This window comes from Rhyacophila brunnea, unplaced genomic scaffold (assembly GCF_057557595.1).
Source record: "Rhyacophila brunnea isolate RB1 unplaced genomic scaffold, BYU_Rbru_1.0 scaffold_19, whole genome shotgun sequence".
Taxonomy (NCBI): Eukaryota; Metazoa; Arthropoda; class Insecta; order Trichoptera; family Rhyacophilidae; genus Rhyacophila; species Rhyacophila brunnea.
In genome coordinates, this window is record NW_028232848.1 from 16674763 (window position 1) to 16695598 (window position 20836).

General features: G+C 35.3%; 1 protein-coding gene across 1 annotated transcript in view; it reads right to left on the reverse strand.

Annotated features, from left to right (window-relative positions):
- Positions 1-280: 280 nt before the first annotated feature.
- The window catches only part of LOC147072787 (uncharacterized), a 34074-nt gene continuing 13518 nt past the window's right edge, over positions 281-20836 (reverse strand). The window contains exons 10-17 of the mRNA XM_085945774.1: positions 18054-18245; positions 17885-17973; positions 15743-15852; positions 13357-13527; positions 10817-10993; positions 8235-8324; positions 5062-5222; positions 281-1232 (exon numbers count right to left, since the gene is read on the reverse strand). Of these exons, the coding sequence (XP_085801900.1) occupies positions 1139-1232; positions 5062-5222; positions 8235-8324; positions 10817-10993; positions 13357-13527; positions 15743-15852; positions 17885-17973; positions 18054-18245 (1084 nt within the window). The 3' untranslated portion in view covers positions 281-1138. The remainder of the gene's footprint in view (positions 1233-5061; positions 5223-8234; positions 8325-10816; positions 10994-13356; positions 13528-15742; positions 15853-17884; positions 17974-18053; positions 18246-20836) is intronic.

Genomic DNA, 20836 nt, shown 5'->3' on the forward strand with positions numbered 1-20836 from the left:
CCAGTTTATTTGAACATATTTAATTCAATGCACGGTAGTCATTGAAATGAATTCCAGATGCATGTTTGCATTTAGACAATTATATGCAATGCACATGACCAAGGTTACATAATGTGACTGTATAAGTTTATTGCTTGTTTTTGTTTACACCCATTTAAATTCAATAATGTCTTAAGGGCGGACGTGCTCAGAGTGGGTCAAAATGGAGCTTTTTTTCTATTTTCAAAGTATGATCCTGGACATACCTTAAACGTTGTAGATAATTTATTTATATAATTTTGAAGCCTTATTTTCCTTTATATTTATTTTAAACATTTGATGACTGCATAAAGTATTTTTATTACATAAAATAGTATTCTTGACATTATTATAGTGAAATACTTACGATAAAAAATTATATTGATAATCTCTGTGATCCCAAATTTGACAAGAATTAGGCATTTTATTATTCAAAAAATGGGCAAGATTAACACATTTGAAGATAATTCTAAAGATACTCATTATAAGCTATGTCTTTGACCATTCAAGTGTGATAAACATCCTACGAATAATGATTGCTTTATAATAATTATTGACCTTAGAATAAGGTAGTGTTTTTTTGAAATACGCCTTTTCTTTTGACATTCCCCAGTGGTTAAGCTACAACATACGGCCGTAGCCATAAATTGACAAACTATAATTGAAGTAGGGAGTAAAATGATGTTAACGCGCATGTAAGTCTTCTGAGAAAAAGTGTTTGAACACATTGACATAATATGCTCCAAGCCATTTTTTTTTTTTAAATTCAATACCCTTTATACCTAAGGTGTCATTGTCAGTCATTTCAAAAACATAAAATTGTAATTTCACTATACCTATTTTAAATTGTCCATTATTTTATAAACACATTAAAAAGATGATTGATTACTGATGATTAATAACAAATCCAGGTAATCGAGTTCTGGATAACCAAAACTGTACACATATTATTTATTGAAAAACAATCTATGATATTTGTGCAGCCAGTATTTGAACTGTAGAACTTTTTCATTTTGAATATCACAGATGAGTAATTCATTACGCAATGGAAGATTATCTGCATTTAAAAAATGCAAATTAATACGTCATACGCCATAAGTCATTTTTTATAATATAGGTACTAATTGTTGCTCATGATGTCATCTTTAAGTTTCTGCAGTGCATAGTGGTCCTGATGTAGTAAAGACTCTTCCTCGACAAGCATCTGTTGTAACCTAGAAGAGAAAAGTAATTCATTTCAAACGACAATCGGAATATTAACATAAAGTTTGGCACCAGATATTTTAGTGCAGTATTTTTTTTAAATTATCATTTATCAACCAACAGATTCAACAGAGTAATTCACAGAGATATATTTTTCCGACCATGTCCGATCCTGATAGGATCATATGGGCCTCCACAGAGTAGAGGTTTGTATTGACAGATTTTTTGTTTTTTACGAGAAATGGATGTCAGCCACTTGCTCAACCTATTAGGTCCATACCCTGACACACACAAATTGAAAAACAATTTTTTTGTACTTGCCAGACCCAGGATTCGAACCTGGGACCCACGGCTTTGTAGTCCAACGCTTATGCCATATATAACATAACATAATACATAAGAAACTTCGTAATCTGGCACTATATGGAAAACAAAAATGTTATAGTCAAACTTAGTCCATTATGTACCTAAACAGAACAAAAAATGTGACCAAAATATTTAAGGCGATTGGAGAATGATAAAAAATCGCCTGCCAACTGCGTTGTATAAAGTTGTGTCTATAAAAAAAAAATATACATATGCGTCAGCCGGCGTTGCCAGATAATTATTTTACCAAATCGGGATTTTCTTCTTCTTCGGCCATATCCGCCCCTTAGTTGGAGCATATCGACACCACACGGCGCGTCCAAGAATCACTGTCACTTGCCAGTCTTCTTGCTTCGTTCCATGTCAAATCAGCATCCTATAGCTCCGCCGTATACACTCTATAGACTATAGATAGTATTTAGCGGCCTTCCAGGATGCCAGAATCCGGTCGGCTTGAAGAACAGGCAAGCCAGGTTGATGTTCTCTTCTGGTATCCGCAGCACGTGGCCGAGCCAGGTCCAACGTCACCTCTTCACTCTCAGCGTGATGAGAGGCTGCTTGGTGCGTTCTTTTATCTCCTTGTTGCTTCTAAAGTCATACCACCCACCGCACACCCAGTATCCGTTGTAAATATCTGTTTTTGAAGCTCAGTATACGGTTGCTCTGAGCCTTCGTAAAGTGCCATGATTTGCTACCGCAAAGCAGCAGCATCAGAATGCAAGCGTCGAATAGGCGGCATTTGGTTTGTGATCGTGTGAATCGTGAGTCCCAGACACTCCGCATCGAGTTGAATGTTGCTTCAGCCATTCCCATTCGGATAGCGAGCTCTCTCTGCAAAATGCCATCTCCCGTGATGTGTACCCCCAGGTATTTGAAGCTGTTGACGCTCTCGATGTTTTACCCGTCGTTAATCAGAGGGAAATCTGGATCAGAACAGGTGCTATTACACTTTCACATGGTAAAAATCGGGATTTTTACCATGTGAAATTTAAAAAAAATGGAATTTAGGGACAAAACGAGGGACAACCTAAAAAACACATATTTCAATATTAAATATTAAAAATATCAATTATTAATTCCAATTTTATAAACTCAATAGAACATCTATTTCTTGCATCTGAGCATTTTAGATTCATCTGAGAAAATACTTGTTCTGTTAAATGTTGCTTAAAATAACTGAAATTAGCTTGAAAATATTTTTATTCTCATTTCCTGAGAATAACTTGAATAACTAACTGATGCCATTTCTGTGCAACCGAGTCTTTCGAATTTTTCACAATCACATCAATAGAAGGTTTCAGCGAGTTAAATTCTTCATACATCAGGTCCATAATATCTACTTCTCCATTCAAATTTAATATAGACACCGCAATCTCTATACTTTCAAAACTTATTTCGTTCTTCACGGTTATGAAACATAGCTGTGGAAAAATGTTTTCACGTGAAAAATCATAGCGTTGATCATAGCATTGCAGTTATCATAGAATTTTTTAATTGTGAATTTAGCTGGGACAATCTATTTTTGCTTAAAAATTGGGATATCTGGCAACGCCTCTGCAACTTAAAATTTCAATGATTACTTATGAACATACATACGTAATTGAATGTGTTAAAATAGATATAAAAATGTAAAACTGGGAATTAAATGTACTGAAATAAAATGGGACTGCAAAAATTACACGCAAATAACAGGAAAATGTGAATTACAAACGCGTAAAATCGAGGTTCCACTGAATTACTGAATCAGCATTATAAGTTTCTTTCTCACCACATGTTAATTTATCAAAATAAACTCAAGTTGAATTTTATAGTAAAACAATATTAATTTGTTAATAGTGTTTAATTTTTATTTATTACCTACTGAATATAAACAAAATTCTGCGACTCGCTAAATGGGAAACACTGATATAGATAATCTACACCGATTTTTATCAATTCCCTGAACCGTGATGATAATTAGTTGATAAATTTGTTATTACAGGCACATAGATTATTAATTTACAATCAACACAATATGTATTATGTATTATGGTAGTGTGATATCATTAAAAATTGAAAACATCCGTCTGTTCAAGAGATTAAGCTTTACTTGGTGATAATTCATGATAATTTATAAAATGGATTATCACTTAGTATCTAGATCATGTTATTATGATAAGCGTTTCGCTCACTTGGCGAGCTTATTCAAGTATGGGTGTGTACCGAAATTTACATTTAAATATTTAAACACATTACCGTCATTTAGTACCCACCCTTAGGAAACATGTGTCGGTGAATACCGCGTGATAACCTATTTTACATTAAAAAAAGTCGAAAACATGTGATTATGAGGAATACATTCTAATATCCCATACACACTGTCTTTGCCTGATAGTTTAGTGTTTATAAATACATAATAGTATAAGAATCACTACTTTTTGGATCCACCTGTCCTCTTGATACCGGCCTTTCACCGTCGAGGAGAATGGTGAAGGCCGTTTCACTAGCAGGCCAGAAGCGGGGTGGAATTGAGAGAAACGCACGTTGAGGTTGTTACTGGCAGTTTATTATATCGCTATGCAGGGTAGTCGTTGGCGGTCGGTTGGTCATGGCGATGGTAATGTCGGTTTGGCGGGCTGCAGACGCGGCGTCGCTGGCTATTAGCTTGAGATCTTGTGGCTTGGGATGCTTGCTTGGCGCCGACGCGGGCTTGTTGGCTGGAGAATTGCAGATGTTGGCTGGGCTGCAGATGCTTGTTGCTCCGCGTCCGAGGCGATGCTTGCTGTTCGGCGTCCAATGCGATAGAGAGGATCGGGGCTTGTGGCTTGGCTGGAGAATCTGGAGATGCTTCTTGTTCGGGGTCCGAGGCGAGAGAGAGCTTTTCGCCCCCATCCAACTGACAGATTCGCGGCGTCCTCCCTGTTTTACCGACGGCGCTGTTTCGAGCGGCCGTTTTTGGTAGACCGCGTCTGTGTTTTGGCGGGAGCGTAGACGAATTCGAATTTCGGATTTTTTTGAGGCGGGCTCCGCTCGGCCGAGGGTTGCGAGAACCGCGAAGAGTGGACGTAGGCTGTGGTGTTTTGGGAAAGATGATGGTTCGGTCCGCCCTTTGAGGTGGTCTCCTGTGGGAGACCTTCATCTGGTATCACTCTCACATGTTGAAAATAGTCAACTACTCAAAAGGTTCATCTTCAATTGACTGGAGGAGAAAATGAGGATCGGAAAAGAAAGCTGAGATAGTTGAAAGCATTGATATATTTTAACTGGATGAATAATTTCAGTCTATAACACTGGAAAGACAGATTATGGAGAGATGAAAATGTAAAATATACTGCATTTTTCAATTTTACTGCACATAATAAACAAGATAATAATATTCTTGATAAATAGGTAAATGTTCAAGTATTATGATGTACAGACTCTAACCCAAAAGGCTTGAGTCACATCAATGTTGTTAATGATACGTGTGCAAGCAAAAAAATGTGTTAGCATTACCCGGATTGATACAGTTGCCGTCTGTCAGAATCAATTTGAGCATTCAGCTGTCTCTGATTTTGGAGCTTGATGGAAAGAATTTCCTTCATAGCCGCCGACCACTGCTCTTTGAAGAACGCCTTGGATTGTGTTTCGTTTTGCAACTTTTCCTCCAACGATGTCTGCAAATGAAAATAAAAAGTTTCTAAAGTGAGAGAAATCTTTTATTCATTGATTTAAGACATATTGTAATGATCATGATAATGCATCGATGAGGCTTATAAACCGATGAATTATTAGGTGCATACCAGCTAACGTTTAGAACCGTTTGACAGGTCATAATTGACATAATGTGCATACGTAGTAAGTAAACCGGAGACAGTTTGAGATTTGTCGTTTAGTTCACTGTTCCAGCAAACTTCAAACCATTGTCTGACCGTCAGTAGTGGTTTGGTCTTAAATGTCAAACCACTTCTGACGATCTGTCAAAGTGAGAACTGTCCAGACAGGACCTAACCTAAAAATGATAGTCATTTATTATATTCCGTAGGTATCTGTCATTTTCTCGACATATTGCGCTACATAATATTTTTAGGGTTAAGAAAAATTGAGATGATACGCATTCTTCGGCATTTATATATCGTGAGATGTTCATATTAATGTTGTTTGATTTAATAAAACGCAAATTTTTTTTTGTAGTACTTATTCCACTTTAATAAATAAATTTGGACCGGTTTCGTCCGCCTCAGAGGGACATTTTCAACTGAATATATTTTTAAAAACAGTATTTACCGAACAAAATCAAAAGTGACAGAAATAATCTTTTATCTTTAGGCCTACCGCGCATGAACGATTTACTATCGTACGGTCAACAATCGAGGAGTTGTAACCATCGTATTGCAATGCAACCCCGCGCATGGACGATCGAGCGAACGGCCGAATTGAAAATCTGTGTTCAGACACAAAATTTTACACCGATTCGAACCGGTCGGGGTCCCATTGGCAATGCTATTAAATGAGAGCCCGCACATGACTAGTCATGGCCGGCCGAGAGTGCACTCATACATGCACGCACAAGTGACGCGGTCGTATGTAGCGCACGCATACATCGAACCGCCACATTTGGCTTGACAGTTCATCGATGCGTACCTATTGGCTTTGCATGCGCGTACAGTCCCATTTTTTCAGTTTCTTTCTTCACAAATTAATAATATATACACCCACATTTTCAAACAGTTTGATAATCTATACAAAACCTCTATATATTATATAATATAAGCTCTACAAAATCCATTTTGACGTTTCTTATATTGCGTCCGCCATTTTTAGGTGCGGACACATATCTTCAGTGCGCGCGCATTGCCTCCGATCTATATCACGCCATGCGCGCTCAAACATATTGGCCGATAATAATTTGGATCATGCGCGGGCAAACAAACGATTGGCCGAATGCGTTCGGCCGGTTATGTAAACGTTCATGCGCGGTAGGCCTTAACATCTATAATCTTTATCACATGATTTGATAGGATCTTCCTTCGTGTGAAAAATTATGTCTTATGTTAATTTTCATTTTTATTATTTAAAATAAGTACCCCTAGTTGCGATTATATTGAGATGCACGTCGCGTTCTGTCACGCTGTCATGGCGACAAATTTACCCTATGGTTTCGTCATTTAGCAGAATATTTTGAAGGATCACCACATCCGTAAATTCAATGATGGAGGGTGCCAACTCTAATGTATTAGTATTTTGAATTATTATTCATTTTCCATGCTAATTTCAATTAAATACTTTTAACAGTTTCTATGTGTGCGTACGTTAAAATTACTTGCGATATTATATTGATAGATAATATTTTGAACAGAACCCAACCTGCAAACTATAGACAACATTCTTACAGAAAATCTATAGTGCCAACCGCTTAAAAAAAAAAACACGTGATTTCGACATGAATCGAAAATGTGTAGGCATGTAGAAAATGGTAAAAAACGTTAATTGAGTCATACGGGTGTTGATGCAGTGCGGTACAACGTGACGGTGACCTCATTGTTGTTCTGGTGGTTTCGGCAGATTTTGCTAACTGACAATGTTTGTTTAAAGGTTCAAATGTGCTACGGGATGGGAGCATCAGTCTGATAACATTTTTAACACAAAGAAATACAACATTACATACCTTTTTACCATAGCGGCACCTTACTGTGATGTCACGTGAAAGTACGTGACGTGCATCTTAATATAATCACAACTTTAGTTACATTGGGTGTAAATTCTTAAGCCCAATTACATAATCCATCACTATAAATGGGCGACGGGGAATAGCCGCCTGGCAGCAAAAAAAATATTTTATTAGAATTATTGTGTAATAAAATGGCGTATTCACTCCTGGTCCGTTCTCGATTGTCTTAGCGAGTAGTAGTCTTGTGGCCGGGCAAACAGCGCTGCCTCTATTGGTATGTTTATGAATTTTGTCCCGTAAATGTGAGAATTTTGAAATAAATAATAACTTGGACTATTTAGGTCAAACAATTATTTAGACCGTAATAATGTATCGGAATATCACAGTGTTAACACAAGTAGCGAAGGGTGGAGGTAGGCTGTTAAGATCTGCCATAAATAGTGAACATTAAACTTTGTTAGTCATACGTATTTGTTTTTATTGAACTAAGACTACAATTTACAGATGGTGTTGGTTTGTTTTTAAAAATCAATTAAACCCTGCCTAAACCAAACCATAATAGTTTTGGTATATTTTGGGTGATATGACGAAATTGTGCACTTTCATTCATACTTATTTGTTTTCGTTGGATTAAGAATACATATTACATAGTCATATTGTTGGTTATTTTTTTTTTAAACCAAAGTACAATAGATAAAAAATATTATTCTATCTATAAAATATCCAAAGTTATGTATGATGTAATTGCATAATTTTAGATACTTTATAGATAGACAAGTATTTTTTGACTATTATCTATTATGGCTTTATTAAAAACTAACCAACACCATCTGTAGATTGCAGTCTTATTTCAATGAAAAGACTGAGAAAATGACTGACAAAGTTTAGTGTGCACTATTTATGGCAGATCTTAACAGCCTACTTCCACCCTTCGCCACTGGTTAACACTATGTATTTACCTATAAATACACAGTCTATATCAGAGAGGGAATATCAAGCTATGAATTTGTTATGTTACCTTTTCTTGGATGATTTCATTAGCACGGTCGCATGACAGACTATTTTTCTTCATCATTTGCAGGTCTCGCTCTTGCATTTTGACAGTCTCCTGAAATCATATCAAATAATTTGGACTATGGAGAATGAGTCTAATGTGGTGAACACATTACCATCACGTCACATGCGCTCATGTGCTGTCACGCTGACAAATTTAGTACATGGTTTCGTCATAGCGCAGTATATTTTGAATGATCACTATCTCTATAAATTCAATTATGGAAAGTGCCAACTCAAGTAGGATTGGGAAGAGGAGAACGAAACTGTTGATGCTTTTGCAGCAAGTTATTGATCGATAAGAGGATGGGTCCATGATATAAATTAATAGAAAACGAAAAGCATTAGGTCAAGCAATTATTGGCAATCAAAATTTCATACAGCAATTTAGATTTTTGCATGCGTTTTTGAATAAACATTTTAACTGCCATGCACACAGTGTAGTGTCATAAGCCAGGTCGCCTCTAGACCTATCGATATAGCACATACGTATATTCAAACATAATTGTATTGAAAAATCGCCCAGAGCGGATTTGGCGACTAAGCGACTCATTTGATATGTTGAATTATTATTCATAATTCATGGTAATTTCAATTAATTTTAACAGTTTCTACATGTGGGTATGTCAAAGTACTTGCGATATTGCATGCATAAATAATATTTTTAACAAAACCCAACCAGCAGACTATATATAATATGTATATGTTAACACCAGACTAATACAGTCATCAATAATAAACTAATAGAAAATTTTGTACAGTTTGGTTATGAGGAACACAGCGGCAAACACCCGAAATTTTTGAAAATAGCCGATATACTGGATCATTTGTTAGTTTAACCTAACCTAACCTAACCTAACGTAAACTAACCCAAACTAACAAATAATCCAGTATATCAGGTATTTTCAAAATGTGTTTTCCGCTGTATTCCTCATAACCGAACTGTACCGAGAATTCATAGAGCAAACCACTAAAAACAATGGGCATGCGATTTTGACGTGAGTCAAAAATGTAAATAAAAAAAGAAATACAATAAAGTTCACTGACTCGTGTGGTTGGTGTTATAGCGTAGTATGTATATAGATAGTCTCTTTTTCTACTCTCGATTCTCTCTTACACTAGAATGTATAAATTTCAATAATTTTACCAAAATATGTATCTATAGGTATTATCGTCTCTTTTCTGGCAGAACACACTAACTGGAGAATACTAGTTTTGAGTAATTTGACTTTGAAGTTGTTAAAATGTTTGAAATGGTCTATCATGTGAGTTTATTAAGTAATCGTAAAAAGGATGACTTTAATATAAAGACTGTTTATTTATTAAGAAGGTTTCCAGACAGTAAAGTTTGAAATAAGGAACATTTTGGTATAACTAACTCAATATGTCATTTTTTCGAATTAGTGTCTTCTGCCAGAACAGTGACGTTATTATAAAAAAGTTAACTTATCCGTTTATAATAATATTATTAATATTCATTATCAATTATCAATTTTCATTTCTGATTTCTTTTTGTTTTTTATTATCATTCTTTGTATACTTTTCCTACCTTCCTATGCATATTTGTATTATCTTTTATCTATGGAAACTTTACTGAAACTAATAAACTGAACATTTTCACTTTAATCTATTTTTATATGTACTAATTTTTTTAAAATTTGTTTTCCTTACATAATAAAAGAAATTAAATATACTTATACTTAAATATATTCTACTGGTTGTATAATAGTTATAATATCACAGAGCTACTACTTCGCAATACTAAAGATTGAATTTATTATAAAACAATAAGTACATAATATTATGTAGGCTTACCATAATTATTAACCTCTAAACCGGGACAGGAACGGGATACAGGTCAAAGAAACAAATTTATCCCTTTAGCGGGCATAAGCCAATTATTCCAGTTACATATGTAACCTCCTGCATTATGGGTCATATTTAAACCAGATCTGTATGAAACGTCACCCGTATTGCTTAAAATGACTGCAGGAATGCGCACAGAGTATAAACGTAACCATGCGGAGTGAAGTTAACGTTAAAGTTAACCAAAATTCGTGTTACAATTGTCACCACAAAATGTAGCTATCTTTTTATTAATTTCATGATGACGCAATGTTCAAATTATGTTTTCAGTCAATATTTCCGATGTCTCGCCGTGAACAGACTCAAAATCCAGCAGTTTTACGTGCACACCTTCCAATGGTAAAAAGTATCTAACAATAACAGGCGCTAGTTTTACTTATTTTCAATTTGAAGTGTCGTTAGTAACACTTACAAAATTCGTCTTGTCTACGGCCAATCATGACAATGTATTATTGCATTCATACGCGGAATAACATCCGGGACAAAATGCCAAACTGGCCGGGATCAATGTGTGAAACAGGGACGTATGGTAAGCCTAATAATATGTAACAAATAGTCAGAATAAAAATGTATGTTTTCAACATCGTCTTTATAATTAAAAGTCACCGTACGCCATTAATGCAGCATCATTAGTAAAATTATTTGGAGTTAGATTTAGATTATCAAAAAAATGGCACTTACCTTAAGAGATGTATATGCTTTCTCTAAATACTTAAATTTGCTTTCAAGTTCAGCGTACTTCAATCGGTGCAGTTTTGTCTGATGATTGAAGTCATCTTCCATTCTTTTGGAGGCCTCGCCCAAGTCACGGTATTTTATGTTGTATAAGGATTCTAATTCTTCATTTGCAAGACGTAACTAGAAATACCAAGATAAACATACTGTTAATTCTCCGAAGTGAAAATACACATATTTATTGATACATAATTCCCAATCTCGGCACTTCGGACGGAAGAGGGGTAAGTGACGGTACCTCTTTACCGAGACAGTTGGCAAATCTTAATTTATTCAGTCACTTGATGTAATAAAAACTAACTAAGTAAACAGATTACAACACATTATTTATCTCCACTGGCGGACGCGTAATCCGAACTGCTGAGTAAGGGATGCCCGGATGTCTATAAAAGAAAGTTAGTCTCTTCTACATTAATCACACAAATACTTCCAGCCCAGGCAAGGGTGAATCATTATGATGAAGAGAGGAAGCACATCACTATACACGCCCATTTGTAAACAAGTTACTGTAGGCGCACGTTGAAATGTGTTACAAAATTTGATCATTTATAGTAAATAAATAAAACTAAAATCATACTATTGCGGCATCCTGATGTCTTCATTTGGTGATAGTACCTATAATATATAGCCATAAGCCTGTGTGTATTTTTACACGTGAATATAATCTGTCATAAAATTAATAATTTTGTGGGCGAAAGGAAGAGGGCAATGAGTTTTGAAAATCGAAAATCGAGTTAAAGATGTCAAATGAACCACAATACACATATGCACAAATGAGAAAAAGGATATTAAGTCAAATCAACACCTCTGAATTACTAAATTCCATACAGAAACATTAAAGTTCCCATACAAAATGATCTAAAAATTAATCTTCTTTTAGCTGTCCTGAAAAGTAGCAATTTAAGACTTAGCGCCTTCGCACACAGAATAAAATTATACCACCTAGTACCTTTAACATTCACAATCAAAGTGTGCCAGGGAGAAAGAAACAAATCTTTTTGTTAATACTATAGTAATTTTTTTTGTCAAATTCAATAAAGATAATCATTTCAAAACAATATTATTTGTTTCCCACTGTGGGTCATCACATCACTAAACCATAGGTTAAACATTAATGGAAATCTGTAAAAGTGTGTACATGGAATGTTATGTAACTATTTGAACATTTTCTTTCTTCACAAATTGTCTTTTCATCAGATTCCGATAAGAAAGAAGATGGTTTGGTTGTGTTCTGAAGGTGAATAACATAATAGTTTGAACTTTCGTATAAATTTTTGTATTACAGCATTTGATGGTGATTCCAGAATAATTTTAGTATCATCGAATTGGTCGATTACTATAGAAGAGTGGAGAGACTGGTAGTTTTGGGTAGCCTCCAGGGAAGGCGAAGCAGAGGAAGAGCGTCTGCGCGATCGAGCAACCAAGTGAAAGAGCTGACTGGGGGGGGGGCACCATCCATTCTGCACTGAGAGAAGCGGACGATGGAGAAGGATGGAAAATCTTGGTCGCTCAAAGGATGGCGAAATTTAAATGTGGTCACGATCCTCAGCCATGAGTGCACGGCCAAGAAGAGATAGAAGAGTTAATAATATTCTCCATTTTGGCAACTCTTGTAAATAATTTCAAAATAGTACCGAATATCAGTGCTCCGTAACCGGTGTGCCGCGGTGCATTGGTTCAAAAAAACAACACAAATAATTTTGTATATTATACAATAATAAAATTACTTAATAGTCAAAGTTGCGCACACAAATGGATGATATATTTGAGCACCTCAATGCACTTAATAAAAAAATGCAAGGACGGAATGATAATAGATTGACATGCAAAAGTAATTTGATCATTACTTTCATACAATCAATACGAAGTCATACGACTGGATTCGAAATCCTTTTGCAACCAATGCCGAAAATTTCTTTCGAAAGCGCTTTCCATACAAACTTGAAAAGAATTTGTTGAATTGACGAGTGACGATTCACCGATGTTCCATCAGATGTTTTCTGAGTTTCGGTTAATAAAAAATATCCGGATATCTAACGAGGCTATCACAGTTAAACTCGCATTTTCTACGACATATCTGTCGGTGTATATTTTTTTTTACTTGTGGTGTGCCGTGGAATTCTGGGAATACCTTTGGTGTGCCGTAGGTGAGAAAAGATTGCGGTGCACTACCAAGATGTTATGTGGTTATTATTTAAAATAATGATGGATCATTGTATGACGAAAACTTCTTGTAGACTTGTAAATGCTAAGCATTTTAATCGCTTAGTTCAGCCTTGACAAATTGGCAAATAAATCTCATAGCAACATGCTAAAAATACATTTACATTAGGCTTATTTTTCAGATTTCCTGTCATATATAAACGCTCTGAATATATGCATTGAAGAAAGATTTTCTTCCAACACCTTTGGGAACACTACACTAGATTTAGTGAATTCATTATGAAAGAGGTGATTGCAATACTGATTAAGACCAAAGGACTAACTCTGTCTTCTCTCTGGGCGAGTCGAGTGGCTTGTGTCTGCACGCTGTTTGTGGTTTGTTTCAGGCAGGCGGCTATACTACGGCAATGCTGCACCTGGGTGGCGTTCTGTTGTCGCCACACTTCCCATTCCTTCGTCAGCATATCCAAGTGTGACTGTTCCTTCTGTTTCAACTGACCCGCACAAAAACAACAAACAAAAAAGTGCCATGAGACCAAACTTGGATTAATAAAGAGAGAGCCTATTCGACTATTTTTATTACAACACTTCATAGAGATTTCACATTTTTATTGTGGTTGAATTATTGGTAACTAAAGAAAAGTTTATGTTCTGTGTGTTGGCCGCACTGAACACATTATTTGTAAATAAATGGGGACTTGCTGTGAATACCCATACCATGGTTACTTACTTATGTTTTGTTATTTGTAATTTTACATGATCGTTCATCTAAATCAGGGGTAGTCAACCTTTTTATACCTACCGCCCACTTTTGTATCTCCGGTAGTAGTAAAATTTTCAAACCGCCCACCGGTTCCACAGTAATGGTGATTTATAAAGTAAGGAAGTAACTTTACTTTATAAAATTTATAAAGCAGAGTTACAGCAAGTTAAAGTATATGAGGTAGGGAAAGGTATCAAACTGAATATCATTTTCCACATATTTGGATATTAAGACAGGCATTTTTTTATTTTGCCATAGGTTTTCATATCCACCACTATCGAATTTATGTTTACTTTCCTCATCATATCTAATTTCTAACAGTTCTTCTTGGCAAGTTGTATCAGCCTCTTCAATATTTGCGGAAAAAGGATTTTTCATCCAGTCATAGAGCGGAATGCACAATCTAAGATTTCGTTCCTAAGGATAAGTCGCCGAAAAGCATGACTTAACTATAGACAATCCTGAGTATAGAGTTAAGGAATCCTTAACCATAGACTACTTTTGTTTTGAACACGCCCCCTTCTGTATTACCATTTACCACTGACAGCTGCTGTCAAAATAAATTCGCATGTCTATAACACAGTCCATACACTCAAATTCATTTAACAATGTATCTCAATATGGATATTGATAGTGTTAATTCGTTTGGCATGTACTTGCAGAATATTATTTTATTTTTATACGCCAGCCCGCAGAAATACAAAATACCAGATGAAGAATGACACTTGATGATAGTGTTACCATGTTAAAAAAAAATCTTGTGGTGCCTGTGGAATCACGTATAATGACTTATAACGGAAACATAAGAGTATTATAATTAAATATTAATATGTATTTATAGTTATTGCATTTATAAAATGCAGTTGTCATATTTTTGTCATCGTTTAACAATTATAAAATAATTTACCTAATTTACCTAACGAGAATTTTTAAATATGGTATTATTTTCAATAAAAATGATCTTAACTAAGGACAGTGTTTCTGCATAGTATTTTCTGCTAAGGAAATTTTAGTTATGACAAATGTTTCTGCATTCCGCTCTTACACCTTAAATTTCACAATATCTTCAAATCTTTTTTCCATGCCCAATTTAAGTTAATTGAAGTGGCTACTGAATTTGTCTGTCTGTGAGGGAGATACAAATAGCATATTTTCTGAAATTTAAATTGTCAAGGGGAATTTTATGAAAACGTAACGAAAATGTTTTTAAAACCCCTACCGCCCACCATGAAAGCTGGAACATCCACTAGTGGATGGTAGGGAGTAGGTTGACTACCCCCGATTTAAATAAACATGATTCATTATATAAAATACTGCTTTTCGGCTTGTATCACTACCCTAATGCGTTTTTATCACTTGTAAATGGCTAATTGGTAAACAACTTCATCAACAACATTGAGCTACGTATCGGGAATGTTGGCGCTCTTTGATGCGTGTAGAAACACCGATACTACGTCTAAGTACGTCTAACATTTACCGGCTATGGGCCCCACAGCGCATATGTCGCTCTCTACAGAATGATGACATAGGTAAGGTTTGATTGAATTTTAAAAACTAACCAACACCATCTGCAATTTGTATTCTTAGTTCAATGAAAACAAATAAGTATGACTGACTAAATTTAGTGTGTACTATTAATGTTAAATCTCCACAGCCTATCTCCACCTTTCGCCAGTAGAAGACGCAAGAATACTGGCGAACAACAAGGATTCTTGGAGGCACCGTATGGTGTCCATATGCTTCAACTGAGGAACGGACATTGACTGAGAAGTAAAAAAATGTGTTGCAAAATAGAATAAATTACATCATTTCAATAGCAATATAAAAAAAATTATGGCTGCTCTGCTGTGTCGTTTGTCGAACGTCTTTAGATATCAAACTCATATGTTAGTTAGCTGGTGCACGTATGCTCAGCTAGCGCAAATACAAATCTTTAATCTTCTCACGTGTGATTTAAATAATTGCTGCTGCCTCTCTTTCCAGTCTTCTAATTCGGTAATGACTTTCACCATAAGGTTTTCTTTTGTTCTAGGCGAAAGGTCGACTTGTGCTCGCTCTGTGGGCAACAATATTTAAAATTGTATTTTACAATTGGTACAAAAAGTACATACATATTCTAATATTATGTAATTTTACAGTGCGTAATGGTCTATGACTTCCAAACCTGTCAAAAAGCATATCGTCGGCCAACTATGCAAACCTTCTATGTCTGGTTTATGCAAATGTTCAGGAGAGAATTAAAACGTATTATTTATTACATTTCTTTCATAAATAATTAAGTTTTTTCTACGTTATTATTTAAAGTTCACTGTTTTTTAAAATATAATAAATTTAAAACTTTTTTATTTATAAAAGAAATGTAATAAATAATACGGTCTATTAAAATGGCACAGTAATTATTACCTGTTTCCAAATTTGAAGAAAGAAAGACAGGCAGCCGTAAACGAGCATTTTGAAGGCAAATCGGAAAATAATTTTTATGAAGGCTTAGAAAAATTAATCGATAGTAGATCTAAGAAGTGTATTTATGCCCGAGTAGATTATATTGACAGATAAAAATATAAAACATATATACAGTCGAACTCGGTTATTACGATCACGGATGTAATGAGGAAACATTCGTTGACATTTTAGTTTATGATTTTCTCCACACATTTATTGGCAAATTTTTAGCAAAAATATCGTCAAAAATTTTCTTAAAACTGTTGTGTCGATTGTTTAAAAACATTTTCGACCCTAAGCAATAAAATCCGACCTTAGACCGATGCCACCGGGATCAGATTACATTTTTATGACACTAGTTAAGTGTCTAAGTACCTAATTGGTGTTTTCGCCGACAACATTGAAAAAGTATCCACGCATATGGTTGAAATTTCATGTAAAAAATCCAAGCTGAAGTCAGTAGGCACTGTTATCAAACGAAAAAACCCTGGTGCGTGACAGTTTCAAATTCCATATCAACAATCTAGCAACAAAAATATCAAATACCCCTGAATAATGTTTAGCACCCCTGACAAACCTAAGAAAATATTCCACAGAGAGACGCGCCGCCGGTCGACGTCATTCGGATAGGGCAGATACCTGAGTCCAGTTTCTAGGAAATGGCAACTTGCCGGGAGACAAAAAAAAAATTTACCATAATTTGTTTCATAAGTTTGTCAAGTGACTTCCCCTTACCCCGCAAGGGGAAAGGATCTCCTGCAAAATAGAGTTTTTGAGGACAGTTAGCTACTAACCCCTAAATATACCGGAGGTGGGGAAATCGTTCCCGAAGGGGCGCGCTGCTTCTGCGGGCAGCGGCGTGATTGGCAAGATAAGCCGGATAACATGTTCCCTAAATTGAAATCAGTATACCCCTTTTACCGATAATGTGTTAAAATTAATACCCATAATTATCCCGGAACACGCATCGCGCCCCGACAAAGTGCTCCGACGTCAATCTCGCCATTGTGTGAACACGTCCATGTGAAATAAAATGCAAAGTGAAGTGGGATCCAGTTGAATGCCGTGTGCACGCTAACCATCGACATGCATTGCGTAACCTCCGTCAATTTAATGTTACTTTATCTCACTCATGCTGAGCCCTTGTGTTCCAAGCTTGTATAATTTAATGTAATTAAACGTTTCCGCGCGGAGAAACTGTCAAATCAAAAGTTTCTGTGTTATAATTTATCCTGTTTGTCATGATGTCACACATAACCTCCAACCTGAAGTGGTACCGGATCAGGACATCTACCTAGATACACGTGAGTTCTTTTTACCCGGTATCAGTACCTACCAGCGTTCATTACAATGAACAACTTCTTTTGTAGTTTATGAATGCCATGCTTGTTTCGGGGAAAAATTCTAATTGTGTATTTTTGTTTGAATTGTGACTTTTTGCGTTATGTGGCCGCTCATTTAAAAATACCTATTCTCTGATATAACGAATAATGCTTATAACGAGCAAATTCAGTCGATCCCATCTTTCTCATAACAACCAAGTTCGACTGTATATTCTTTTCTTTCTGTCCCATTCCGCGAACTTATGGAACTCCCCTCGTATGTCTAATTTTATTTGTATTATATTATATGATTATAATACTGACCTGGCATTATGTAAGGATGATTTAATAGCATATTATCACCAACATCGGTTCCGTTTCTTCTTCTCACATAGCCGCAAAAATGTTCTTGTCTGTTTGGAGAGAAGGATTATATTATAAAAATTATCCTCCAAAACACGGTGAAAAGTCAGTCAATGTGATACTTACATACCTGTCAATATGATGCAAACATGGATCCGATCTGGACACATTCAATTCTTCTTTCAGAGAACCTTCGTCTGCTTCTCTTGCTGAGGAGCATTTTTTAGTCGGACTTCCCGAAGTTAACACCTCCATCTGTTTAAGAATCGCTGCTACATCGTTTTCTGTTTTTAGAACTTTGCTTGCGAGATCATTTTCCTTCCTAAATAAAAGAGAAGAAACATGATCATTACATCAATTATTTTTTTTGACCATGTCCGATCCTAATAAGATCATAATTTTATAATGGGTCTCAGAATGGAGGTTTAGTAATAACAGATTAGTGTTTTTTTTAACAAGAAATGGATGTTAGCCACTTGATCAACCTATTAGGTCCATTCTTTGACTCCAAACACAAATTGAAAAACAATATGTCTATTTGCCTGACCCAGGATTCGAACATGGGACCCATAACGTTTTAAGACGACGCTTAAGCCGCTCGGCCATTGTGGGCATCAATAGGAAGAGATAAATCTGCTTTGGGCGAATTTTCACTAATCTAAGCACCTGTACCCTGTATGGCTTCCTGGGGAATTCCTGCCATTCCTCAAGCTGATATGGAGAGTTTGGTGTGGATTGAGGTTCTCTACTAGTGACCATAGGCCCCACATATTTTGTATTAATGTTTTCTGAAAAGCTAAGTAAATTCAGTTGATTAAGTTTTGAACAGAAAATTTCTTAGAATTTCATCTAGTTATTGTTCATAACTTTGATAAATAATTTTGCACAGTTTATGGAACAAATCTGTAAGAAAATTGCATATAATGTAAATAGACAAAATCAAATGTGATATTTTATGAAGTCGCTTTTTATCTTCTGTTCATCTCATTTAGCTGATACTGACAATGGCCGCAATCTAACCCCGGGCCCTCAGGCTAGATTAATATAAGATTGTTTTGACCAATGTGGTTTTGTGTTGGTGAATGTACTTAGTAGAATTCTATTTAACAAAATGACATTTAAAATTGTATAAAATCAATCTGTAGAATTTAATATCATTAATATTATTATTTTGTATCGTATTTAGTTTCTTTTGTTCATCATTTATAACCTGCCGCCATTTGAGAGGATGGATAGGAAGCTGTTTTGCTATAGAAAAATTGTATGCTCAAAATGAAAACAAAGATTAGTAAGAGCGCCGTAGGGAAAGGTCTTTTCGGCTAGCATAACTCAGAGGATTTAGTTGCAATACAGTACCATTATTCAAAATGACTACATATGTAGACAAAGTGGTGGCGATGATGGCTGACCTCCGATAGGAAAGAGGACCGAGACGGCAAGAGGAGAAGGACCAGATAAAGTAGACTCTGTTGTGAAGTAATATAAAGACGTCTAACACACAATATGCAAAAATCATTTATTATTTATGGGAATGGAATATTACTTACGCAGTGGTATTTAGCGAAATGTCTGCTTTCAATATTGCCATAATGGCATGTCTAAAAGATAGACCAGCATGAATTTCATATCTAATACAGGATTTAAGTTAACAACACTGATTCATCTAGAGCAGCATCTCTTAACCTCTTTGAAGCCATCGCCCCCTTTTCCATATTAAAATTATTCAATGCCCCCCCAGGTAAAAACGAAATTTCAAAATTACAATATTGTTTACATTATGTATTTCATGCAATGAATTTCCTGGTACAAATAAAAAAATTGTCCTTTCAATATTAAAGTAAAAGATACAATGGGAGATATGAACGTTTTATTAGAAAAATAAAACTATTCAATGAGATCCCTGAGGCCTGAGCCTCGTGTGACTGCGCGCTAGTTCCGTGATATTAGGTCCTAATTTAGTTAAATACAGCCTTATATCTCAAGTATCATGCAAGTTACTCTTGTAGAACATTCATTGCACTGCAGCTCATCTCATAGTTGAATTTCGGCATCAGTTGCCACCTCATCAATTCTTTTCTGGAGCCGAAGAAAGAATCTCTTGAGAGTTTTGTCCGATTATTTCACCAATGAATACACCTATAGCTGGTAATATTAATTTTTCTCTATAGATATGTAGTGCACAAGATTTTGCAATCAATTGTGCTCTTTCATAAGATAGATGTGATTGCATCATCGCAACATGCAATCATGCAATCGCCGACTCTGATTTTAGCAGCGCACCCTAAATGCTAAAAATATAAATACGATCCCCCAGATTTTTAAAACGCAGCTTAAAAATTAATAAATGTAAAAGATCTTAACACCACTGCACATTTATGTACTGAAATATGACTATATTCTAAAACATTAGAGCGAGAGGTTTAAAAGAACACTATTTTATGTAATAAAAATACTTTTTGCAGTCATCAAATGTTTAAAATAAATATAAAGGATAACAAGGCTTCAAAATTATATAAATAGATTATCTACAACGTTTAACAAATGTCCAGGATCATGGTTTGAAAATGCAATAAAAGTTCCATTTTGACCTACGCTGAGCATGTCCCCCCTTAAGCAATTCAAATTTTAAAAAACACCATTTTATTAATATTAAAATCACATTATATTCAAATTTAATATTAAGTGTCTATTTCCAATACCCGTCAATATGTTAAAAAGTATGAATCTTTATGATTTAATAATAAATTGCTGAAATATTTTTGTTTTACGGTATTAAAAATGCTAAACCCGTTTGGAGGTAGTGGAGTTTGATTATAATCACATGATTTGGCGGAGTTAGTAAGTAATCACTGTTGGATTTGGCGGCATTCGATGATCACAAATTAACATTTTTTTCGGCATGATACAGGGTTA